Source organism: Arvicanthis niloticus, chromosome 14 (assembly GCF_011762505.2).
Source record: "Arvicanthis niloticus isolate mArvNil1 chromosome 14, mArvNil1.pat.X, whole genome shotgun sequence".
Lineage (NCBI taxonomy): Eukaryota > Metazoa > Chordata > Mammalia > Rodentia > Muridae > Arvicanthis > Arvicanthis niloticus.
In genome coordinates, this window is record NC_047671.1 from 32,197,614 (window position 1) to 32,224,747 (window position 27,134).

The 27,134-nt window shown below is 42.4% G+C and overlaps 1 protein-coding gene across 2 annotated transcripts in view; it reads right to left on the minus strand.

The window, feature by feature from the left end:
* Positions 1 to 207: 207 nt before the first annotated feature.
* Positions 208 to 27,134, minus strand: part of Gramd2b (GRAM domain containing 2B) — a 95,982-nt gene continuing 69,055 nt past the window's right edge. For both annotated transcript variants that reach the window (XM_076912636.1, XM_034518432.2), the window contains exons 3-14: positions 26,747 to 26,858; positions 24,184 to 24,250; positions 22,202 to 22,305; positions 18,516 to 18,611; positions 16,208 to 16,279; positions 16,032 to 16,112; positions 12,881 to 12,992; positions 12,003 to 12,125; positions 10,989 to 11,076; positions 9,745 to 9,849; positions 5,069 to 5,162; positions 208 to 1,412 (exon numbers count right to left, since the gene is read on the minus strand). In XM_076912636.1, the coding sequence (XP_076768751.1) occupies positions 1,371 to 1,412; positions 5,069 to 5,162; positions 9,745 to 9,849; positions 10,989 to 11,076; positions 12,003 to 12,125; positions 12,881 to 12,992; positions 16,032 to 16,112; positions 16,208 to 16,279; positions 18,516 to 18,611; positions 22,202 to 22,305; positions 24,184 to 24,250; positions 26,747 to 26,858 (1,096 nt within the window). In that variant the 3' untranslated portion in view covers positions 208 to 1,370. The remainder of the gene's footprint in view (positions 1,413 to 5,068; positions 5,163 to 9,744; positions 9,850 to 10,988; positions 11,077 to 12,002; positions 12,126 to 12,880; positions 12,993 to 16,031; positions 16,113 to 16,207; positions 16,280 to 18,515; positions 18,612 to 22,201; positions 22,306 to 24,183; positions 24,251 to 26,746; positions 26,859 to 27,134) is intronic.

Consider the following 27,134-nt stretch of genomic DNA (forward strand, 5'->3'; position numbering starts at 1 on the left):
TATTTTATTGCCTTGATACCATTATAACTGAAAAAAAAAAAAACCTCTTAAACTTTTTTTGACTCATGAAATAAATACTCCATGGTGACTGCAGTGGCGTTGGTGGCGGTGGTGAGTATGAAGCTGAAAGATGTGGTGTGGAGGTGAGGAGACTTAAACACCACTGCAAGTCGTAGGTAAGAGAATTTACGAATGCAGGAAACAGAGTTAAGTAGAGTGCCTTAGACAATGAGTATTTATTAAAAGCCGGTGCACCAGGCAGTTACCCAGTACGCTGACAAATACACAGGACATAACCAATCCGTTTATTAGCTTATCCGATTAAACAAAATACATTTCATAGAAATGATTATAAAATGCATTGCAGATAGAATGTTTTATACTCACAGATCTTATGGTACCCTAAATAATTATTAATAAAAACCGGCCAACCCCATACTGTAAGTAAAGTTAGCAGACCACCACTTATTGCTTTATTGTAGGAGAATGATATCCAATTACCATGCTGAAATGGGTTTTAGAGTCCAACACAGACATCCTGCTTCAAAGCTGCCACTCTAACTCCACTTACAGTCCTAGAAACGGGGCTTTCTACTCCATATTAAATTACTATGACAACTTTTGGCTGAAAGATTAGTTTTGGTTTCAGAGCGAATCTGATTTAGTATTTCAGTGTCACACCTCAAAGATTCCTGACAAGGAGGTTGGGGAGAATCACTCCAATTAAGGACTAGTCACGGGAACAAGACAGTACAGCACAGATGGGACTAAATGTCACTTTACTGGACATGAATTGGAAAATTAAAATGCGTAGATGAAAGAAATCAGAACCTAAGGGTAGAAGCGGGGAAAATAACCAACCAAACCCACAGAATTGCAGGTGTTTGAAGCAAGCCTGTTCATTAGGTAATATTCACCACCTTGTTGGAGGCTCGTGGCTAATTCTTTAAAGGACCATTTTGAGTTTTGTTGGTGGTATACAGTGTACCCTTTAGGTCTGAAGGTTGATTGGGATGGGTAAAGGCAGCAAAAAGAAGGCTGACAAAAGGCTAACAAGCATGGAGTGCTGTGTTTACTGACAGTTACCATAACCCGAGCGCTACAGGTGTCCTCCGGGACCTTGCTCACCTCCCGAGATGGGTCTGTTATCTTCAGGCAGCAGCAGAGACAAGGTCAACTTTTATTGCACAAAAGCAAACTCATTCCCCTTCCCTGCCCCACTTCCTGAGCTGGAGACCTCCAAACACAAACACATCTGGATTCTCAGCAGCTTGCGCCTCTGGCCAGCAGGGGGCGCACAACAGACTCTGGAGAAGCACCTTCTTCAAGGGAGAACGTGAGGTATTATGTTGGCCCCAGCAGCTGGTCACTCAGTCACCATTCTCGAGCAGCTTTTGTAAGTTGTTTTGTATCTTGAAATAATAAAAAGAGACGGTGTTATTGTAAATAATATGTGTATTTGAGTTTGTGTAATTAAGAGTGTCTTTGCTATGGCCTGGAAATGCAGGCACATATTCACACACTGAAAATGAATACAAATAAAATTTAAACCATTCTGAGCTGGTGATTTAGGTGAGTAGTTATCACAGCTAGCTTTATCTTCACCTTGTCAGGAACCTAGAACAGCTGAGAAAGGGAGCCTGGGTTGAGGCGTTGCCTCTATCACACTGGCTTGTGGATGTCTGTGAGGCATTTTCTTCATTTTCTTACTTGCTAATTGATGCAGGGAGGCCCAGTTCAGAGGGCAATGCATTCGCAGGCAGGTGGGCCTGGAGTGTATAAGAGAAGTAACTAAGACCAGACTTCCCAGCACCCAAATGCTAGCTCCCAAATGTCTGTAACTCCAGTTTTGCAGGGGGTGTGGGAGGGTCCAACTCCCTCTTCTGGCCTTACATGTGCTGCATACATGTGGTGCATGTACATATGTGTAGTCAAAACACTCAGATCCATCAAATAAAAAAACAATAAAAAAAATGAGGGGCTGGAAGAGGGCTGGGTGGTTAAGAGAACTGACTGCTCTTCCAGAGGTTGTGAGTTCAAGTCCCAGCAACCACATGGGGCTCACAACCATCTACAGGGGAATCTGATGCCCTCCTTTGGCATGTGGAGGTATATGCAGCAGAGCACTCATGCATTAAATTAAATTTTTTTTTAAATTGAAAAAATTAAAAAAAAATTGGCGTGGGGAGAGATGGGTTAGTGGGTCAAAGAACTTGTGGTTTGTGCAGAGGATCTGGTGTCAGTTTCTGGCACCCACACACTCCAGTTTCAGGGGATCTTATACCTGATTCTGTCCTCCCTGGGCACCAGGTACTAGATGGTGCACTTATACACATGCAGGCAAAATACTCATATACAGAAAAGAAGTCCTTAAAGAAGAATGGAAGGAAGGAAGAGAAGGAAGGAGGGAGGGAGGGAATAAGTCAGTAAGAAACAGTCCTTCTTTCATGGTTTCTGCTCCAGTTCCTGCCTTGGCTTCCCTGGATGATGGGCAAGCTATAACAAGCCCAGTTCCACCCTCCACACCACTGCACGATGCTTCCAGCCAGTGTTTCACAGAAGCAGAGAAGGAAACTAGGGCCCTGATCCAGCATCATTTTATCCGTGACTATCACACAGGCCATGAAGTAATTGTCAGCTCTAGGTTAGAGGTTGAGGGGCCAGTCCTGGCTGCCCAGCCTGACCACCTGAGTCTGATCCCTGGAACCCATGATAACTCCCACAAATTGTCTTCTGATTCCCACTTGTGCGCGAGTGCGCACGGGCGCGCGCGCGCACACACACACACACACACACACACACACACACACACACACACACGAAAAACAACAACAAAATCCAAACAAACTCCAAAGCCTTGTCTTTCCTGCCCCCCATTTCTGCTTCCTACCTGCCCTGCCCAACATTCAGGAAAAAGGGTAGGTAGACAAAACAGGAGCAGAAAGGGTGAAAGGAAACTGTAGTAAAAGACCAATATCCAAAATATGTAAACATACCTATCAAGACAAACACGCCAAAAATCGAAACCCAAACAAAAGAGATAAGTAGGCAACTGATAGCCCAAACCCCAGTGGTCAGTAAATATATGAAATGTTAATTTTCCTTTTCAGGATCTTTAGAAAATATAAGTAGAGCCATGGAGACGGTTGAAAGGTGAAGATGCTTGCAGTGTAAGCTTGTTGACCTCAGTTCTGTTCCTGGAACCCCCTGGAGAAAGAACAGACTCCCAAAAGTTGTTCAGGGGCACTCTCCTCATACCCCTCACACTCCATAATAATAAATAGAAAATATAAAGAAAATTCATGATGGGATTCAATTTCCCAGTGTCTGATGGGTAGTCGGGACCAGCATGGTGTGTCTGAAAGAGAATGTGGGGACATTTGAGGGCAAACCTCATGGGACTTGAGGGGGGAGCAGGTGGGGATTACTCTTGGGTTTGCTGTGTTGACTGAAGGAGCGGTGTGCCGACCACGATCAGAAAGTGGATCGTCGAGGCTGGGGGATGACCACGAGGCTTAGACATGACCAGTCTCTGATGGCAGAAAGGAATTGCTGCAAAGAGCTGAGTCACGCCTTGGGATTTCCCACAGTGGATCGCGGCTTTGTTGTTCCCTGGCTGTGCCAGGCCACTATGCAACAGCTCAACAGCCTCGGGGAACATTTCGGCCCAAATCTACTTGTGACGGACTCGTTTCATTTCTAGCAGCCTCCCTAGCTGCCGGGCTGGGTTTGAGCCCCACAGTAACAGCCAATTGCTGATGGTACAGGTCAACATCCTTCTGTTTTCTGTTCCCTTATTACAGGATGTGCGGTCCTGGCAGGGCCTGGTGGGAGATGAGGAAGAGGCCTGCGGGCTTCTGATGCAAGGAGCGAATTTACAAGTCAGAATGAGTAAAACTCAAAGACAAGAGTGCGCTGCTCTGGCAGGTAAAGGATTAGTGTGAAGCCAAGGAGCTGCCGATGGGAAATGACAGACACATTTGAAAGGAGAAATAAGCGTGGAAATCAGGTGGAATGCTGGGATATTTTCGAATGGTTACCCCTTCCTCTTTCATCCACTTATCATCCTAAATCTACGAATGCCTTAGGCTAAGCACAGAGTTAGTCAGGGAAGATCCTTGGAGGGAGATGCGTGAGTATACTCTTAACCTGCAAAAGCAAATTTATTTATTAAATAAATAAGTAAATAAGGTTGGACCTACACTCACTTAAGTGGTAGACATATTTGACCACTGAGCCAGTCCCAAGCAGAGGACTTCCCCTCTCCACCCATGACAGGGTTTCTCTATATAGCCCTGGTTGTCTTGTGACTCCCTTTGTAGTCAAGATCTCAAACTCAGAGATCTTCTTGCCTCTGCCTCCCACGAGCTGGGATTATAAAGGCATGTGTTACTACACCCAGCTTTTAAAAAATGACTTTATTATTTTAAAAAAAATTTTTATATGCATTGGTACATAGATAAATTTTATATGCATACATGTCTGTGTGAGGGTGTTGGATCCCCTGGAACTGGACTTACAGACAGTTGTGAGCTGTCATGTGGATGCTGGTAATTGAACCCAAGTCCTCTGGAAGGGTAGTCAGTGTTCTTAACCACTGAGCCATCTCTCTAGGCTTTAAAGCAATCAGACTTCTAACCACGCTTGGCTGGTGGTTCAAATTCTAGGTCTGCAGGTAAACCTTCTACCCTTGCCACCTTGAGCAAAGTAATTTAAAACTTTATCCTCTCCTTTGAGCCAAGGTAGTAACAGGGATTAAACATAATGTTTTATGTGAGCTGGGTATCCACTCTGTGACTGGTCAGTAGTCTCTAGTTGACTCTCAAATGCATCTCTCCATGAACCCCAGTGTCACTGACCACTTACCAGTGGTCCCATGTCCAGGTGAGGATGCAAACAATGGACCAACCTAATTGCTATTTTGCAGAAAATGAGATTAAGTTCTGTTTCTTTATAGAAATAATAATAATAATAATAATAATAATAATAATAATAATAATAATAATAATAATAATAATCAGCAGCCAGTAGTAGTTGACCAGATTGCTCCTGGGTACAATCAACTTACCTTTTCTAATTTCACTATGTTAGCTGTTAGTTCTTGGCAGAGGACTTCTACATTTAACTGTACTTGTGACCCCAGGCCGGATGGGGCTGTCTGCCTGTAAGGAAAAAGAGAAACACCATTCATGGAATGAATATAGGTTAAGTTTGAACAGAAAACTGGGCTAGGAGAGAGGTCCAGCATCTTTTTGCCTGTGACAGTCACAGCAGTCATCCTCAGGCTGGATGTTTAGGGGCCAGTTCTGAGTTTAGCTGCATCTCTCTTAAGCTACTTTTCTTCAGGTACCTTGGCTTAAACATAAAACTTTGACAACTGTTCTCAAGCACATGGTTTCTCAGAGCCTTTGTTTGGGTCTTACACTGTCTCCATTCCCCACTGGCAGCTATGTGTACATGGAGGACTGCTGGTCTCAGCCATGGGAGAAAGAGCCATTTACATTACAGTGAAAAGCCAGGGAGAATCTTCACCTACTTAGTTAAATTTCCACACAGCCATGAGCCTCCCCCTCCAGTTCTTTCCTTAGGACTTGTTGTGTAAATATACAAATAGAACTCATCATATCAATTGATTCTTGAATGGCTTTTTTTGTTTTGTTTTTTGAGACAGGGTTTCTCTGTATAGCCCTGGCTGTCCTGGAACTCACTCTGTAGACCAGGCTGGCCTCGAACTCAGAAATCCGCCTGCTTCTGCCTCCCAAGTGCTGGGATTAAAGGCATGCACCACCACTGCCCGGCTATCAATTGATTCTTTATGGCTGGAATCCTATACTGCAATACTGTACCAATTAATCCTATAGAGTAAGAACATGTTTCAGGAAAGATGTCTACCATTACTTCTTATATTTCCATGCTCTGCATCATCTGTACTTCTCTTGGCTGTGAGTCTTTAAAATAATATTTAATTACTTTTAAAGATTTATTTTTATGTTACATGTATGAGTGTTTTATATGCATGCACGTCGGTGTATCATATGCATAAAGTGCCTTTGGAGGTCAGAAGAGGGTACCGGACACCCATGGATGGTTGTGAGCTGCCATGTGGGTGTTGAAAACCAAACCTATGCTCTCTGCAGGAGCAGCAGCCAGGCTTTTGACAGCTGAGGCAGCTCTCCAGCCGCTCTCGGTTAGGACTTAATCTCAGTGGTTCAGTTTTTGGATCTCAATAACTGGTCTGAGTTAGTTTCTATCTGGTTCATTTTTGAAACAGAGGCACTTAGAAAATCACCGATGAGGACTTGTATCTTAAGAAAGCTGTCCATTATGAACACGTCGTATGTTTATAAATCATTAATTCATGGACATAAGGTTAAAATCCTTGAGTTTCTAGTTGAGGGGATTTGGGGTTCAGAGGACTGACTCAGCAACAGGAGATTCTCAGGGACAGAGATGTTCTCACCACCAGGCATGGAACTGGAGCAGAGCAGTAGGCTCCTGAGGAGCCTGCAACCTGCTGACAACACTCGCCAAATGTAACTCAAGAGAAAGGCTCCTCAGAGAGTGCAGGGTCAGGTTACACTGGATTTAGCTATCAGCCTCACTCTGAACCAAGGGCCCAGGGAAAATCAGGGTCTGGGATGACACTGTACCAACAGCCCCACCTTTCACTCGCATCCTCTGACCTTATATGTGGTGTGTGTGTGTGTTTCATTTTTTTTCTATGCAGATTAGTTTTTTAGATAGTATTTCCTCTTTGGATGATCTCAAGAGGGGAATGAACATTTCATTAGTCAGAATTCTCCCCTCTGCACTGCTAACTTAATTATATGGTGCTAAAACATGAGGTATATTTTTCTAATAAAATCAACTCCTCAGAGGATAGGAATTAACAGTCTACAATCATTTGGAGTCACCTCCAAGGCCAAAAGAGAGTTGCATTAACATTTTGAACATGATGGGGCAGTAAGGGTCCGGTATATGGATCTGTTCTAAACTGTTTGTTAGGATTCCATATTCACTTCCTGGCTCAAATATGCATTTATGTCTCCCAAATGACCTGCATGTAAGCATACACATAAGCCATAGAACAATGCCTGGAGGGTGATTTACACAGACAGTGAAGAAGGACCTAGAATGAGATTATGACACAATAGAAATCATAGATTCCAGACAAGCATCACTGGGCACCACTACAACCTTATTCCTTCAGGAACTCTGGGATGGGCCTCATGTGCTGCTTTAAGCAGCCCTTTCGTAGACTCTGATGTCCACTGAGGTATGAGAACCCCTGGAGAACTGGGAGCCCAGGATCTCTGCAGTTTACAGATCTATGTTTGAACCCTGGTGTCATTATAAATTATAAGACACTATGTATTCCTGACTCTCACTTTTCTTAGTGTTAGGAGCTGGAGAAATGGCTTAGCAGTAAAGGCACCAGGGCCTGGGTGAATTCCCCAGTACCCATATGGCTGCTAATAGCTATTTGTAACTCCAGTTCCAGGAAATATGACCCCTTTCTTCTGACTTCTGGTACACATACATGCATGCGGGCAAAACGCTCATATACATAAAATGAATCTACATTTTTCAAAGTGGAGTAATAGTTGTCTTATAAAGCTGTGATAAAAACATAATGAAAGAAATTCAGATTTATATATGTATGCATCCATTCTATTTTATTTACTTATATTTATTTTTTTGAGGCAGAGTCTCTCTCTATAGTTTTGACTGTCCTGGAACTCACTATATAGACCAGGCTGACCTTGACCTCACAGAGATCCACTTGTTTCTGCCTCTTGAGTGCTGGGATTAGGGTGTGTACCACTACACCAAAATTATATATATACATATATAATTTTAATATAGACATTATATATTTTAATATAGACAATATGTATATTTAATCTTATGTGTAGGAATGAATGCATGTACATTATGTATATAGCCCATGGCGGTCAGAAGAGGGTGTTGAATCCTCTAAACTAGAGTACAGATGGTTGTGAGCAGCACCCAGGTCCTCTGGAAGAGCAGTCAGTGCTCTTAACGATTGAGCCATCTCTCCAACCCTTGTACCCATTTTAATAGGGTCTCTAGAAAGTGGTAGATATTCTTTAAAAGGAATATCTCTTGCTAAAAGTATGATTTCAGTCAATGTATAAAAATCCTCATGAAAACAGACTTAAAGGACAGGCATGTTGAAAGTTGTAGAGGAATTTTAATTCAGTAACATGGCTGCTTTGGCAAGAGATCACATCTAACGACTTTCTAGGTGTGTGGTGATCAGGATAGAATGACACACCTTTAATCCTTCTGGAATACAGATATGCCCTTAGTACACACCTTTAATCTCAAACAATTAGTTTGTAGAAGGAAGTAGCCGTATTTGAAAGTGACATCTAATTGAGGCACAGACAAAATGACAAATCAAAAAAAAAACTTGAAAACTTGATAGAATGAGTCAGAGATAGGATATGCCCAACTCTCATAAGAAGAGACAGGAAAGAGATAACTTAAGAGTACAGAGCTGGTTGTGGAGGCGAATGCTGGTAGGATTTGCTGAAGGAGGCAGAGGCAGGAGGATCACGAGTTCGAGGCCAGCCTGGGCTACACATTTGCTGGGCGGTGGTGGCGCAGGTCTTTAATCCCAGCACTTGGGAGGCAGAGACAGGCGGATTTCTGAGTTCAAGGCCAGCCTGGTCTACAGTGTGAGTTCCAGGACAGACAGACAGGACTACACAGAGAAACCCTGTCTCAAAAAAAACAAAAACAAAAACAAAAACAAAAACAAAAAAAACCCAAAAAAAACAAAAAACAAAAAAAAAAAAAACAAAAAAAGAAAAAAAAAAAAGAAGAGGGGGGGAGAGGCAGTTTTTTATTTAGACATTTTTATAGAGACAGGTTGTAGGTGAAGATAAAACAAGCAGAGAATGAGAAAGTGCCAGTTTGAGGCCAAGCAGAGCAATTCAGTCAGAAGCCAAGAGAAGCCAGTTTGAATCAGTCAGCTTGGAGAGGAGTTTGAGCCAGAATAGCTGAATTGAATCAGCCAGCCAGAGTTCAGAAAGATCTAGAAAGGGTGAGCATATTCAGCAGTAGGCGTCCCATATGACAATTACATCTGGGGAATGACAGTTTCATTTACAGAAAGTGATGGATTAGGCTAAGTATGCTGGCATACGCCCTTAGTCTCAGCACTCTGGAGACAAGTAGATCTCCTGAGTTCAAGGTCAGCCTGGTTTACATAGTGAATGCTAGGATAGCAAGGCCTATGTAGAGAGACCCTGTCTCAAAAAAAAAAGTGATGGAAGAAAATCTTTACAGACACACATTCAACTACTTAGTAATCAGGAATATGGGCAAGGGTTCTGTAAATTAATTAATATAAACAATTACATATCATGACATGTGCTGGTTTTTTTTCTTAAACAAATGTTTTGACTCAAAAACAAATTACCATTTTCTAAAGATGAAGGTGAACAGTTTAAGGTCAAGGTCACAACCACCACCTTAGGATAATTAGCAGAATGACACACTACTCGGCATATTTCGTGTAATACTGCTGGAGGCAGGACACAGGAGTCACGCAAGGTTAAGCCACTCATTTCTAGAGCTCTTCTGCTTTACCCAAACACTCAGTTAACTTATCGCCTCATACTGAACGAATTCTCAGTGTTTGCTAAGGAGGATTCTAAACTTAGGTCAACTGTCAAAATAATCTGAACAGCAAGTACTGGAAGGCCATCTTACTCAGTACTGTGGGGATCCATAATGGACGTCAAGGATCCCAGGCGCTCCTCCAGAGTGTTAATCCTGTATCTCATGTAGAAGGTGGAGATGATCAGCACACAGACACTATAAAGGGGCAACGAGAAATTTCCATGTTAATGGCCAGGAACTGATGTTTAAAAACAATGAACTCAGCCATTTTCCATTGATGAACATTCATTTCAGTAAGAACTAAATAAAGGATTTAGAGACTTTAATATGGTCTAATTTAAGGGGCTGGAGAGATGGCTCAGCAGTTAAGAGAATTTGCTGCTTTTCTAGAAGACCTGAGTTCAATTCTTGGCATCCACAGGGTGGCTCACGGCCACCTGTAACTTCAGATCCAGAGGGTCCAATGCTTTCTTCTGGCCTCCATGGGCCCAGGTATGCATGTGGTATACACGCATACGGTTAAGGCAAAACATCCAAATAAAATTAGAAATAGAAAAAATTTTAAAATCATTTTAAAAAAGAAAAAAAAACCCAGATTGATGCTTGTTATAAAATTCCACAGCAAGAAGACTTAAAATCCTGTCACACAAGTTTCTCAGAGTGCAGAAACGTGGCTGTTTTTACAGGGTTGTTCAAGGCCAAACTCAAGCTGGATGTTTAAGCCAAAGCTCCCATCCTTTTTGGTATTCTCTTCGTCTTCCAGAAGCCTGGGCAAGAGCAGTAAACCTTGTTCCCCGGAGACTCACAAATTCCCTGCTTCAGTGGGGACCAGAAGAGCAGATCTATTTCCCTTGGGTGTAAGAGACACCTTACAGCTGAACTGGCTAGTCTCAGAACAGCAACTGGTTATAGACTGGAAGCTGATAAAAAGTTAAAAAAGTCTGTGTCTAAGCTGTCGCTGATGATGGATGATATCTTATAGAGATGAATGATGTCTTGGTTTCTCATCAGAAGAAGTTGAACAAAGAGAGAAAAATAAATAAGCTGAACAAAGATGCTTCAGAAGTTCCCGACTGTTGCTCAGAGTTTGGTTCTTTGGGCGATTCAGCACAACTGTTCTAAGAAGCAGCCCAAGTTTATGGGGGAGGGGGGTGGCAAGAGTGGGCGGAGGAGGGAGAGAATGTCCAGAAAGGAAAGGACATTGCCAAGGAAAATCCGTGCGTCGTGTCAGTACAACTGGAACTTACAATGACTCTTGGCAAGGAGAAGAGATTATTCACCTGCAAAGCAGGATCATTTATAGACAACTACTTACACTGAACACATCTACTTACACAATTGCGTAGAATATAAGGATATGACGGAGAGTCGGGCACTTCTGAGACTCCATTTTATGTAAAATCCCAATAGTTTCTGATTGACCTGTTGAGTGGAAACCAAACCAAAAGAGCAATAATTTAGCATCCTTTTTATTTTATTTTATTTTTCAATATTTCAGCAGGGAAGAGGTACTTGAGGTAGGTTTAATACCAAGTAGAAGAGAAAATATTAATGGAAGCCTCCTTGTTGATATTTTAACCAGCAAGTTCATTTTTCCCCCAGGTTATTTCATCTAATAATATATATTTGAGAGCCTTATTTTTGCCAAGTATTGAGGTCAGTGGAAAAATGTAACATTATCCTTGCTACCACTACTATTGTTGTTGTTGTTAATAAATAAAAAAAAAAAAAAACCAAGTCAGTAACTTGATTTTTGTCACCAACTTTTGGTTCATAATCTCAAAGTACTGAGAAGAATGCAGCAGCTTCCATTAGTGATCCCCAGAATCAGGAACTACATCTTAGATAATAAGCAGGATTTAATGTGGAAAGACAATGTGGTGGTTTAAATAGGTATGGCTCCATAAACTCATGCTTTTGAATGCCTGGCCCACGGGGAATGGTGCTACTAGGAGGTGTGGCCTTGTTGGAGGAAGTGTGTCACTGTTGGGGTTGGCTTTGAGGTCTTTTATGCTCAAGCTCCACCCAGTGTAAGACAGTCTCTTCTGCTGCCTGTGGATCAAGATGTAGAACTCTTGGCTCCTCTAGCACCATGCCTGCCTGGATGCTGTCATGCTCCTGCCTTGATGATGATGGACTTCATGAATCTCTGAACCTATAAGCCAGCCCCAATTAAATGTTGTTCTTTATAAGAGTTGCCTTGGTCATGATGTCTTTTCAAAGCAATGAAACCCTAACAAAGACAGACCTACAACAGGAAGAAAGGGAGGGGACCATGAGAGGCAATTATTGTGTGACACAGTGGGCTCTTTGCATGTTACCAACATATCGATAACCTTATTCCTCACCATGGGCAGGCAGGATCTTGGCTTTTCCATCAGGTGCTCTGCTCCCATGGGCATCTGTCCGAGATGGTTTTGTTTCTCCCTTTGTGACATTCAGAACTGTCTGAGATTCAGTCACATGGAAGTCTGTCAAGAAAACAAGGCAAGGTCATTTTGGTTCCTGATATAGTTAAAACTCATAGGCTTGGCTACAAAACCCATGACTCCTTTATCTGCATATTGGCTATGATGTGGATCTCTCGTGAGTGGCGTGTGGTGCCTGGAGACGGAAACCCAAAGTTCACAAGAAAATGATGCAAGGATGCTGGGTTGGCATCCACAGACACACAATGTGTTCACAACTCATGCTATTATTATTACTGGAATAGGTGAGAAACCGCATGTTGATTTCTCTTGGCCACCCTAGCATGTCAACTAAGCCAGTGGTTCTCAACCTTCCTAATGTTATGACCCTTTAATACAGTTCTTCATGTTGTGGCGACCCCTAACCACAAAATCATTTTCCTTGCTACTTTTAAAATACATACATATAATTGCATAAAAAACAATTATAACTAATTTTGCCACTGTTATGGATCGTAATGCAAATATCTGTGTTTTCTGATAGTGACCTCTGTGAAAAGGTTGTTTGACCTCTAAAGGGGGTCATGACCCACAGATTGAGAACCACTGACTTAGGAGATGTCTGTTAAATATGGACGAAGCAGATGGATTTCGACATGGAGGCAATTCCTTTTCTTAGGAACCCTTTTCCCAGATTTCCTTTGCAACTGTTAACTGGGAAAAGAAGGGTGGGCCTTGTTTTTGTTTTGTTGGGTGAGGGTGAGGGGAGGGTGTTTTGTGGGGCATAAAATGTTTATTAAGACACGACTTCCTCAGACCTCGGGAGTTCTCAGATTCCGGAGTCTGGGAGCCGGAGCTGCTGTATCCTTCCAGGTCTTGCCTTCGTTGTCGAACCACTCCATCCAGGTCTGAGAATTCATCATTGAAATCCTGAGGGAGACAACAAGAGGAAGAAATAGGCAGGCCTTTATAGATGCCAGTCCTCTCTCTTAGGGCTGACCCATAAAACATGGAAATGAAGCATGGGTTAACCTACATTACAGGATTTTCTTAACCCAGGAGTCTCTAGTGACAGAAACTGAGAGCCTTCTACATGGTTAGAATTCTTTTAACGAACAACACACAGCTTGTTTGAAACAAACATCTAGAGAAAGCACTGAACGGCTGGGGACAGAGTAACTGCTGAGTGTGAGGTGGAGGCATCTCAGGGGACTGCGGCAGACATCGTGAGAGAAGGCTGGACAGACAGCTCAAGTCCAAGTTCAAATATGTAGAAAAAGGTATAGCAAAGTATAACTTAAAAAAATGATATTGGACACAGGAAAGGACAAAAAAACACTGCTGGAAAATTAAGACTGAGAAAACAGAGCGGTAGCCTTTTAAATTAGATTGGACCAGGTCTATGGTACAGAGGACGGGAAGCAGACAGGAGTGAAGGACACAGGCAGAGAGAGGTGTTTTAATTTGTATTCCACTGGCTTCCCTGAAGTGCTTAGGATCCGAGGAGATGCGTGGTGTTCCTAGCTAGCAAAGGCCGAATTAGTCTGAGCTCTTAACAATTTAGACTGAGGTAAACAAAGGATCAAGTTGTGTGCTTGAGTTTGCTGTCTTTGGGCCATCTCAACATTCATTTGACTCCTTACAATCCTTGATAGGGGAAAAAAAGTTGAAAATTTGATTGACTGATTTATATTTATTTTGTTTCTTTGAGACATGATCTCCACTTATCTCAGGCTGGTCCCTAAACCTTAGTGTAACTGAAGATGACCTTTAACCTTGGACTCTCCTACGTTGACCTCAGAGGTATGTGCCAGCCACTAAGCCAAGTTTGTTTGGTGCTGGGAATGGAACCCAGGACTTGGTGCATGCGGGGCCAGCACTCTTATCAACTGAGCTGCATCCTAGTCTGAAAAGTGAAAAAACTTCAGTGTCTTCCACTTAATAATGATTTACTGGGGGCTGGAGAGATGGTTTAGTGGATGAGAGCACTGGTTGTTCTTAACTGAAGGACCTGGGTTCAATTCCCATCACCCACATGTTAGCTCATAATTGTCTGTAATTCCAGTTCTAGGGGATCTGACACCCTCGCAGACATACATGCAGGCAGAATACCAATACACATAAAATAACAATTAAATTATTAAAAATAATGATCTACTAAATGCTTATCATGTATGCAGTGTGCAAAACACCTTGTGCATATGAATGTATTCAGTCTCTCTCAGCCATACGAAGAGGCTAGCATTCCAGTGGATGGAAGAAGTAGATCAGAGGGGAAGGAACTTCCCTGAGGAGAGACTCCAGCTGGGTGGCCTCAGATCAGGAACTATGTTTGCTGAATTTTAAGTCATTGTGTGTGCATTCTGTACTGCTCTACCTTTCCCCTCCCAGTACTATAGATCTTTATGATGGGTTTACTGGGATCACAAATCTGTCCTAACTTGAGAAGCTTCAGTAAATGCACTCATGGAACACACAGCCCTTTGGGCTTGACTTTATGTCTGTCCTAATGATTTAAGGTCCATCTGTGTGGCAGCATGTATCAGCCCTTCTTTCTCTTCTTATGATGTTACTTTTAATATTCCATTTGTGTATTTCATTGAAAACATCCCATGCGTTAGTTGAAGGACATCAGGGTTTTCTCCTACTTTGGGCCTATTGTGAAAAATTCTGCTACAAACATTGGTTTTTTTTTTTTTTTTTTTTTTTTTTTTTTTTTTTTTTTTTTTTTTTTTTTTTTTTTTTGAGACAAAGTTTTGCTATGTATTCTAGTCTGGCCTTGAATTCAATGTGTAGCCCAGTCTGGACTAAAATTTAGAACAATCCTCCTCCTGTCTTAACCTTAACTCCCCAAGTACTGGAATTATAGGTATGTGCCACCAAACCTAGATGAACCTTCTTGTTTGAGTTTTTATGTGAAGATATTTTAATTACACTAGTTCCATGGATGTTGAAACTATGGGCTTGTGATTGACTGATTATTGACCAATAATCAGTATGGGGGGGTCAATCCTTAATAGATATGACTAGATCTCTCTTTGAAAAACAAAATTCTATTATAAGTACACACTGTGCACAAATGAAATATACCACTGGCGGTTTTCATTATGGTCTACAAAGCCCAAGGGAATCATAATCTCTCTACCTGCCACCTGGTCATAATAATTCTGTCTAGCTATTTCTGAGTTTGCCTTATCTTCTCTAAGCTAAAGTCTCTGAAGGTGAGAATTAGTTTTAACTTTTCCTGTTTTTTGATAGTGTATGCCAGTATAGTATCTCGAATAGGCCTTTGTGAGCTGAGTCATGGCCGGCCTCAAAAAGATTTGTGAATCTTGTTAAAGGAGCACTGATGCCTGGTACATAGCTTAGTAGAGACTGTTTAGCTAGCAAGAATGAGTCTCTAGGTTTGACCGCGAACACCACACACACCAAACTGACAAGCAAACAAAGTGAGATCTTATATATCTTCAATCTCACTATCACATTTCTTCTTTGTGTAGAACGACCCTTAAAGGAGTTAGCAGCCTCCTTTGGTTCCTCTGCTTCTGGAGAGACATGCTGTGCTCTGCACCTGTTCCTCAACTACTCTGGTCATGAGTTCGTCCTAAGCCCTGGCTATGGTACGAGCACATGTAGCCATGGCTCCATCCTTTGCTTGTGCATCTTGATCATTAAGTTGAGAGACCAGATCTTGGGCTCAAACCCCATCTTAGAGAACCTGACCTAAGGTTGAGCTCTCTAACACCAGTTTCCGGGCTACTCCCCAACAAACCTTGGAGGATTGTTATGGCCTTTAAAATAATTGGCTGGTGCTGGGAGCTAAACCACAGAAGTTTAACTTCTGGTTTCCTGATAGGTGGTTGTTAGGAAGTGAAGTGCCAGGGGGGCAAACTTGTAACCTGGAGGCACAGAGTCGGCTCCTTGGTGGTCTTTTGGGGCTCCAGAACGAGGCACAACAAGGTGACTTACCAGAGGCAGAGACGAAGGGCGATCTGCCCGGAAACTATTTTCAGCAGAAGATGGATTGGGACTGTTACCAACACTTGTGTTCTGAAATCAGGCATAAAATGAAAACCCAGATCAACGACAGACCGTAAGAAACACTGAAGAAAGGCAGCATTATATCCCACCCACGTCATACGCACCTCTAGGTGTCCGCACACAGATTTTATAAGTTTGTATGTTGAGTCTCTGGACAGCAAGGAAACGAATATGTACTGGAAAATAAGATGGAACCAAAAGTTCAGATTTCAAGAAATACCTGTCATGTAGTTTTTGTGTTTTCTTATAATTTTTTTCTTCAATTACATTTAGTGTGTGGGACACACATGCATGTGATGCAGTGTCCCTGTGGAAACCAGAGGACAACCCTTTCCAAGATGTGGTTCTTGACGACTGACCTCAGGTCATCAGACTTTGATGCACATAAATGCCTCTGAGAGTTGAGCATCCTCCCCCCGCCCCACCCAGTTTTTATATTTTCAAATGACAAAGACCATTACTTTAATTATAACCTCGGTTTTTTCATCTGAACATTTAAATTTTATTTCATTTCTTGAGGAAAATAAGCACATTTCCCTATGAGTCTTTTTCTTCTTTCTTTTGAGGCAGGGTGTCATGTGGCCCAGGCTAGCATCAAACTCACTATGCAGCCAGAGATGACCTTAAATTCTTGCCGGTTCTGCCTCCATCTCCAAGTGCAGAGATTACCGGGTGTGTACCACCATGCCCAGTTTATGTGATATTGAGGGTTGAATCCCGGGGTTTATGCTGCTAGGCAAGCACTACCAACGGAGCCACATCTCCTTCTCCTCACATTCCACTTATTATAGTAATAAACCCCCAAATTCAATTTAAGCACAATAAAAAAAATGGAGTAAAATGGAGGCTCCCAAAGGATGACATGCATGCCCCTTAAGAGCGTTGATGAGAGAGGACAGGGCACCAAGGTAACGCTCTGATGCCAGCTGGGACCCCCAAAGTCTCCTCCCCTCTCCAGTCTTCTGTGATTCCCGGAGGAGGCCTGTTTTCTCTGCTCTGACCTGTATTTCTGCAAAAAGACTTCCCAGCAGTTATAATAGCGTTGCTCTTTTTCATGTCTCTTCCAGGTTCTTCCTGGTGCTAATATGGAGATTCCCCCTACTGAATGCTTGTTAGTTATGGTAAAAAACAAACAAACAAACAAAACCAAAAATCAAAGCTAGACAAATATTTTGGAAACAAACGACATATGGAAAGGTTTTACTTCCTTGCAAATGGTACATCTACAAGATTTAAAAAATTTTGGCTTTCTCCACCTGTGTGTCACAGGCTCCTCTCAGACCTCCATTTCATGAGTTTGAATGATCTCTCTCATTCACCACCAAGAGAATGACACAATCTCCAAGTCAGCATTGCAGTGGCTGCTGTGGGCTCTGGCACTGGGCAGGTCTGGGTGCAAAGTCCAGCCCTGACACTTACTAAGGGGTAATAACGGGAAACTGCTCAAGTATGCTTTCCCTACGGGGTGCATACGAATAAATCAGAAAACATAAAGAAAGCACTTGATGTAGACCTGGTAAAGAGTAAGAGCCTAATAGCTCTTTGTATGTAAAACAATACAAAATAGGCATGTTAATTAATTTTCTAGCTTATCAGAATATCTATCTATCTATCTATCTATCTATCTATCTATCTATCTATCTATCATCTGCCTATCTCACTATGTAGTCTGGGCTGGCTTCAAGCCTATGATTCTCCTGAATTAGCTCCCATGTACAGAGATCATAGGTGTTTTTGAGACAAGGCACCTCTCTCTCTCTCTCTTTCTCTCTCATCCTGGGAGTCTTGGAATTCTATATTTAGATAAGGTTAACTTTGAATTGACAGAGACCCATCTGCCTTTGCCTCCCAAGTGCTAGGATTAAAAGCATGTACCACCACACTTGGCCTTAAACTTACTTTTATCTATTATCTATTATTATTATTGCATGCATGTGTGTGTGTGTGTGTGTGTGTGTGTGTGTGTGTGTGTGTGTGTGTGTGTGTTTATGATGTATCTGTGAGCACACGAGTGCTATAGTGCACACATGTACAGGTCAAAAACTACTTTTGGTAGTTAGTTCTCTTTTTCCACTGTGGAATTAGCCCTTTTATCCACTGCACCATCTTGCCAGGCCTCTGGGATCTCTTCTTAATGAATAAAATTATTACTGGCGTCAACTAGATAGTGAGGGAAGCATTTTTAGCACACAGTAGGTCTCATGCATTCGGCGGACTTCTCAGAGGTGTCCTACACACAATGCATGCTTAATGTTGTTTGCCTTCCGTGCTGTTCCTGTAAATTTGCTATTGAAACGCATCAAATTACAGCAACAGCAATAACAACCAAACCTCAAAAGAACAAAAGCAACAAGAAGGGACAGGAAAACAACAACAGGCAGAGCACAGGTGGTTCTGTGTTGCTGTACTCACCCTGTCTGTGACTGTCGCTATGATCAGGGCATTTGGCACCAGAAGGGCAGTTTTGGTTTTCTTGATCAAGGTTACTGAGAAAGCTGGGATAGAGATCTGAAACAGAGCCATCAAGTCAACAGCAGCTCAGACTTTACACACAACACAATAAAGCTACACCTGACTAAGGACATCACCAGTAGGTAAGTTCTCCAGGATGCATGAAAAACAGGGAATCTGGTAGTGAGGGGAACATATCACTGAACTGTTCAGACTGGGGTTCCCACAGCTACAGACATAGCTGGGAAGCACTAGACATGGTAACAGAACATAGCATTTACACTTAGCCAGGCGGTGGTGGCACACGCCTTTCATCCCAGCACTTGGAAGGAAGAGGCAGGTGGATTTCTGAGTTCGAGGCCAGCCTGGTCTACAGAGTGAGTTCCAGGACAGCCAAGGCTACACAAAGAAACCCTGTCTCAGAAAACAAAAACAATACACTGATGTACACACATCTGGGCTCAGGGCTTCATGAAAACCTGGCACTTACAGCATCTGCTCCAGACTCATTTCCTGGGTTGAGCCATGTGGATGGGGAAAACATGCTGGACAGAAAGTCTTAATCCTGAATCCAGTCTGTTACTATTTTCATGGCCTTCTCTGCCCGATAAGCTATCCACGCCAAGCTTCTGTCTGCTGACTTCTAAGTACAAACAGCCTTCATTATTAATACTTAGATGTTTGGATTAAATAAGGTAAGGTTTGTGAATAAAAACATTCACCAAATTCCTCACTTGTCTTATGATATCAGAATGCTCAACATTAAAAAAAATTTTTTTTTCTGGCTCAAAAATAGCAACAGATTCAACAGTTAAGAGCACTGACTGCTCTTCTAGAGGTCCTGAGTTCAATTCCCAGCAACCACATGGTGGCTCACAACCATCTGTAATGGGATCTGATGCCCTCTTCTGGTGTGTCGGAAGACAGGCTACAGTGTACTCACATACATAAAATATATAAATAAATCCTTTAAAAAATTAGCCACAATGGTATCATTAATTCTTAATTATCAGGTGAGACTGTCATTTAATTAGGAGGATCCTTGAAGGCTTAAAGATCAGATCATGAAATCTGTTTGGCAAGATACACAGCTCACTCAAGATCCTGTACATCAGAACTTAAACATATTGGGACAGGAATTGCTTTGACCCTAACCGTTCATTTCCTCTCATATGTTATACTATAAGAATATATCAGACGACACAAAGCAGTGACCACCACTGTTTGGCTTCAAGTGGAGATGATCCTATCACTGTGAACCTCCAAACAGTCTCACATACATGGTTTAAAAAACGATTTGACTTGTTGTATGGGTATACACACTTATGTGAACATGTATTATTATTATTGTTATTATTATAGCTTCATGTGTTCTATAAGAGGTCAGTGGGGAAGAGGGGTGTGGCTTGCACTGCGTCTGTAAGTAAGAAGGAATGAAAACAAGCTTTTAACTTTTAATATGCATTCACATTTATGTCTATGAGCTGGGTTAGCCTCTGCTGAGCCGAGTTCTAGGAAGGAGGACTGAATAATGAGGGGCCAATCTCACTTAGATATTTTTCTAGAAGCTATTGTTTTAGAGACATTTTTGAGGACAAGAGATAATTGTGAGGTTGGAATAACTTTGGAAAAAAGCACTTGGGATCTACTAAAATAACGGTGAGCTCAGAATGAGTCCAGTTCAGTTTCTGAGCAGTGACAAACACACAGTGAAATACAAGGGGCTGTGCAGTTAGGCTTTTCTGAGACACAAAAGACCCAAAAGATGAGGAATTTTAATCATCTATTCCATGAGTATAAAATTATAACAGAATAACTCATGAAATAAAGATAAAGTGAGTTTCGGTGAGACTATATAAGATGTGTGTTAATTTTACCAGCAACTAAAATTACCCCCAGCTGAAGTCTCTCACTCAAGGAAGGTGAAGCCAGTAACCTGGTTTCAGGGGATGTGTTCAGAAAGGTTCCCTGAGAGCACACTGGAAGCCATTAGTTTACAGTAATCATGTTGGACTGAGGTCTGTTGACCCATGAGGGAATTCTGTAAGATTTCTGAAGCTCAAATCTCGTTTGACACCATCTTTGGAGTGGGAAGCAGATAAACCGCTATCAATGGTTCTTATTCTTTCTCCTGCTAATTTGAAGTTTAGACATAATTCCTACAAAAGAAACCCAAGTGTGTCCGTGCATTAAAAAACCCATTTTACCTTTTTATTGGTCATTGAAGTAGAAGCAGAATTTTCAAACCACCACTAAATCACATTAGCTTGACGCTCACTCGCTGCCTTTGTGAACTTACACATTAAAAAAGAAAAACCCTTTGTTCAGAATGTCTTTAGTCCTTGCGACCCTGCTTAGAGGAACAGACTCACTCTGAATTTAGAACTGTGTTTATCCCACTGAACGGCGGGACCTGATCCTCCCTGGACCCCATGACCACCTTCTTACAACCCTGAAATCTAGCGTTATGGTAGAATACTACTCTGTATTGTATTAATTCAGAGAATGCCTAAGAATAGCATACAACAAACATATATAAAATGCAACATCGAGTATGCTGCCCTCAGAGCTAACATCAGCACATTAGAGAATATCCTTTGTTGAATGGTTCTTATAGGATTACCAGTGGCTCCAGGGAGAGCGTTTAGATACAGTGTAATTACTTCAAAGAGTTCATAACTGGCTATGTCACAGGAATGAAGACTGCTTATTCATAATTTTCAGGCACAGTAACTGAAAAACTCACTGACAGAGGCCACGCACAGCAGGAAGTTACTTCTCAGACCTCTGGCTGCCTGAATGAACCCTAGTTCACTGGCAAGGATTGCCTTTTCCCCTCTTTGTGTGACAGTTTCAGAAAGCGGAGCCTGGGGAAGCTGCCACTTCCTCTGTCACCAAGGCTGTTCTCAAGCTCTGGGTGTCCCACAGTTTAGCTCAAACCTGTGTTTATTAGAGACCCAAAGGTAGCCACACCAGGCACATTTAAGGTCGTGAGAGTCTGGCTTCCATAGACAAAGCCTTACACACTCAGTTCCAGCTCCCTTATGCTGGTGAGAATAAGACATTCACTTAGAAACCCATTGTCCTAGTAAATTGCTATGGATACAGCCAAATATGGATAATTTTTAAAAGCACTTTTTTTTTTGGGGGGGGGGGTTGTTTGAAGCAGAGTCATATATAGTAGGTTAGGTTTGCCTGGAGCTCACTTATAGCCTAGCCTGCCGTTGTCAAACTCAAGGCAGCTCTCTTGTCAGAATTATAGGGCTGAGCCACCACACCCAGCTATGTGTTTTGGTTGTTAATGAATGCCTTTGAAACAGACTAGGGCATATTTCTCAGAAACACACAGCAACAACTTTGGTGTCTCTGATGACATGTGAGTAAAAAGGGATTCAGGCCTAAGGGTTGGAGAAGCATGAGGTGATGTGCATTAGGAAAGGAGCGAGCAAATGCTGTCTGGGGGTGGGGTTGGGGGAGGAAGTCAGCATCATCTGGGGGCATTTAGAGAAGTTAAATTTGAAAGCGCAACTAAGGAAACGTGATATAAAGTCAGACTCCCGATGGAAACATTTATAAATACAGTTAATTTTAGAGCAATTTTTATTTATGATATGTAAAAAAAAAAATACCGTTCTAAACACACCAACCTTAGTGTCTTTTCCAAAGACCTTGGAATGAAAACAAATCCAGTTTTCCGACACAAAGAGCTTTCCTTGGTATAGAATTTCTTTCTGGAGAGCACAGGTAAAGCCTAAGAGACAGAGAGGTAGAACAGCCTGATTTAGAATCTCAGCAAACTACTAGCATTTCCAGGATTTCTACTTCAAGTAAGCATTTGCCTTTACCTTGGTCACTAAATGTAACCTCATACTCCAAAGTTCCATTGTCAGTGACAGAGAGAGGCAAGCCTCTTCAGCGCCAACACCTACATTTAACGCAACTTCAGAGTGGCCGGTCCTGTTTTGCTGTTGCTATTTTGTTCGCTTTTCCATGACACTTTCTAAAGGAAACTTATCATGGCCAGAGGTGGTCCTGCCCACCATCTTTGTGATACTGACTGTGCATGCCCCCAGAAAGTTCAGGTCTGCTACTTTAACTTTCAAACAGGTGCTCAGTGAGTTTGGGTGAAAGCATGCCCAGAAGTGTGTCTGTCATCTTTTCTTCTTGAACTATGACCTTAAAACGAGCATGCTCAGACACATACCCACCTCCAAAATGATTTCCTGTTTAAGTATTATTTCCCAGAGTAAAAGTCCTAGGCTTCCTTTCCCTTCATTTGAGGGGGGCATTGCTTTAGAAATAACTCATGTGCTCTTTACCCACTGCAGGCAAAAAAATGGTCTTCACTTTTTACTTTTTTGGCTGTATGTGTTTTTGCACTTACAGAGATATGTGAATGTACTACATTTGACTGCATGATCTCCTCTTGATCAGTTAGTTTTACTTTATTATTTTTATTTACTTATTGTTTTAGATAAGGTATTGCTGCACAGCCCAGGCTAGCCTGGAATTCAAGATTTAGACTTGGTTGGCCTCAGACTTGACATCCTCCTGCTCCAGTCTCTTGAGTGTTGGGATTACAGGCGCACACCAGGAGACCCAGCTCCAGAGTCACCTTTAGTAGAATAAAGTGGTGGGTGACTCAGATGTGTTTTCAATTCAAAGTCTTAGAGACTTCAAATAAGAGAAAAAAAAAACAAAACAAAACAAAACAAAAAACCGGGAGGCCAAGTTTACCACTGCCCCCTAAAAACCAAGCATGATGTTTTAGAACCGTGTCATCTGCATGTGAATATAAACACTCTTCCCAGGATCCTAATGACTCATTGATGAAATAGAGGGTCTCACTGGGGGAAGATCACATGACCACACCTTCTGCCTGGGGATCATGGTAGGAACCAAGCTCTTGACTTAACAAGTGGATACTGAGAGAGGGTAGAGTTGTGATGAGCCACATGCTGAGCTGCATGCTGGGAAGTGTGCCCACTATGCCCTGCATAGCACAAGTGTGACTGCTTCTGTACGCCAGGAACTGTGCTTTCTTTTAGCCTTCTGTGACAGCCTTTCCTGCCCTACTAGGCTTATTGTCCCAAATCTCAGGATGATTCACTCACACACATTTCAGCATGAATGGAAATGGCAAGGAGACCTTTGTGGAACCTTCCTGGATGACTCCGTATCAGGAGCGCTGGCTATTCCTTCTGTCTTATGCTCTAAGGTCTTAGGGAGAGGTGAGCACAGCTGGCATTACTGTCATGACATGACCTATACTTTTCAGAAACTTTTTTTCTTGGTGATTGAGTCCTTGAAATGTCCTTTCCTTTTCCAATCTTTCTTAGACAACTCAAAAAGAAAACCAAAAGGCTTTTTAAAATATTATTTTTAAGTGTATGCATGTTTGGCCTATATGTATGTCTATGCACCATGTTCATGCCCAGTATCCTTGGAGGCCAGAAGAGGGCACTGACTCCTTGGGGACTGGATTCACAGAGAGTTGTGAGATGCCATGTGGGTGCTAGGAATTAAACCTAGGTACTGTTGAGCCATGTCTCCAGCTCCCTTAACCAGCTTTTTAACTATGTATTTTTTAAAAACCCAATTAAACAGGACTAAATTAAATAGGACTTACTTTGCCTCAGTGGCTCTTCAGTTGGGACATCAAGGAATAATTTGTGAAAGTGCATGTTCGCCTTGTACTGTGGGAGGAACACAGGCATCAACACCATCAATAATTTTTCAACCATCACACGTTTTTAACCCTAGTTTAAACTGGTTAATTTTCCAATTCACTCCTTCAGTGAGACACAGGGGACACAGGGTCACCTAGGTTCATGTTCTAACATAATTAACACCTTGCTGGGAGGCCAGCTGAGCATCTGACCGGGGCAAGGTACCCCTAATAAGGCAGGAGATGACATTCGAAGGACTCTGGCCAGGGAATGTTCCAATGACACACACCTAAGCACTGTGGGAAAGTTCACGGCTTAGAAGCTTTGCACTTAGATTACCCTGAACTTGAAGTCTTTGGCTCTACTTCGCCTTGGTGTGTGGTCACGCCCTCATCATTTAGCTTCCCAGGGCCTCAGTTTCTTTGTTCTGTGTCTGATGTCAAAAGCATTCCCTGCCTTAGGATACCTCCAGGCTTACACTGAGGTGGGAGAGCCCACCACTCAGGACAACGTGTGGCCACTGTTACTATGTGCCCATGAAAGCACATGATGTCAGAGGCAGAAGAGCAGGGCATAACACTCCAGGGCAGCACAAGGCCCAAGGGCTTGAAGGGCTGAAATTGGCTTCATTGCAAATTACACCTGTCTCCACAACTATGGAGATAATAGGACAATGTTTACCACAAGCATCTTCTCCACCCCAAACCCAAGTACCTCAGTCCAGGGTTAGGACACTGTGTGTCAGAGATGCTGAGGAACATGGCCACACAGTGACTGAGAGACAGATCTAGGTCCTTTAGTGACAAAGGGATCTGCCTCTAGAATGCTTCTGAGAAAATATGTGATAAGACAGCGGTTCTCAACGTTCCTAATGCTGAAACTTTTTAATACAGTTCCTCACGTTGAGGTGGCCCCTCCATCATACAATTGTTCTTGTTGCTACTCCATAACTATAATTTTGCTACTGTTAAGAATTTCAATGTAAACATCAGATATGGAGGATGTCTGATATGTGACCCAAGGGAAATGGTCATTCAACCCCCAAAGGGATTGAGACCCACAGGTTAAGAACCACTGTTATAAGAAGTCTGCAAAGTAGGCTTTTGGTGGTGCGCTATCCGAATCAGCAGAGCTCTCAACAGCAAAACCAACCCTTCTATTGGCATAAAGAAAATCTATGGATCAGGTCATTAAGATGGCAGATGGCTTCAACAAGTCAGCTGTTTAACAGACAGACATCTTATGCAAGGCGAATTAATGAGTGCTGCCCCCCATGTGTGCATGTGGCATCAAAGTTCTGGAATTTCTTCCTATGATGATTCCCATTCTGGTCCTCCATCCTAGGAGACTTGACTTTGTATGTCTTCAAGCCTGCATCAGGTGATGAAAGCTATATGTCCTGTGGGAGGCTGGGGTGGGGGTGGGGACGCACAGAGTTTTTCGTTTTAACAGTTACAGATAGCATGGACTGCACACTTAATTCCAAATATTCCAGAATAGCTGCTCATCTAGGTATAGATCTTAGAAGCTTTGCACTCAGATAAACCTGAACTTGAAGCCTTTGGCTCTACCTGTAATGCTGGCTATTAGGAAACCTGGGGTGGGAAGACCCCATGTTCAAAGCCAGCCTGGGCTATATTGAGCAGCCATAGAGAGGAGATGTGGAGAGAGGGAGAGAAAGAGAGAGAGAGAGAGAGAGAGAGAGAGAGAGAGAGAGAGAGAGAGAGAGATAGATTGAGAACAGTTAAATATAATATCTGATTTGACTGGCCCCTATGGAAGAGTATGAAAAATAACCTTTATAAAACACACACCTTGTTAGGACAGCTATAGAAATGAAAAAGACTTAAATTTCCTGCCTATGCCAACTGTTTTGTTAAGTTCTTAGAAGGCACATATTCATGTATTTAGGGGAGTTGTATACAACAACAACAACAACAACAACAACAAACTTCAGAAAACTGGTGTCAAGTGTTTTGCTCAGTCGTAGAGTATGTCCTTGGCACAAGGGAGGACTTGGGTTCAACTCAAAGCAACAAACCCCAATATAACCCCCAACCTCCCACAAGCTAGCCCCAGGAAAGGTGCTGCATGACACAGACCTGGATTTTGTTGTTTCTCTGGATGTATTTAAAACAGAGCTGATGTGACTCCTCACAAGGTGTGACCTGCGTGCTCATATGTCTTGCTTCTCTGTGTGCTGGGGACCTGATGAGACTGTGTTATAGTGCATGGATACCACACTCCCCATGTTCTGTGAGATGTCAGACAAGCATGTGACTGTCAGCCCCAGCTCTGCAGCCAAGTACTCTTTTGTCTCTCCATGTGTGCCGATGGGTCTGCTGTGGAATTTAATAGGCTGGAGGAACAGCGTCCATTTGAATATGTCCTTCCACATATTCTAAACCCCTTGTCTACTTTGACCCTGGTTAGTAGAAAGCTGAATTTCTGGATTCCTTTTCTACATCAGTTCCAGTGGCTACTCTACTCTCAGAGCTAATACACACTGCCGTCACTCATTACCTGGCTGGAGGATGAAGACTTTTTTCTTTCAGTCTTAGAGTCAGTCTTGCTTTCAGTTTTGCAGTCATTCTTATCACTCAACAAATTGGAACCATCAAAACTGGATTTTGACCTGGGGAAATAAAACCCACAGAGATTACACAAGGAGCAGTGTATGCTGCTCATGATAAATCTTCACCATTGTGCCATGTCACAAGAAAGCTTGACACTTATTTGTCTCTTCAAGATACTGATCAGCGCTCACTAGACTCTGAGGGCATTCACGAATCACATGATAGGGATGATCCCAGCAGGCTGACACGACAAACTGCAGAAAGGGCATTTGAGATGTGAGGATAATTATATCAGCCCGAAAGTGTTTTAATCAATAGAAAGAGCAGGCCTTGAG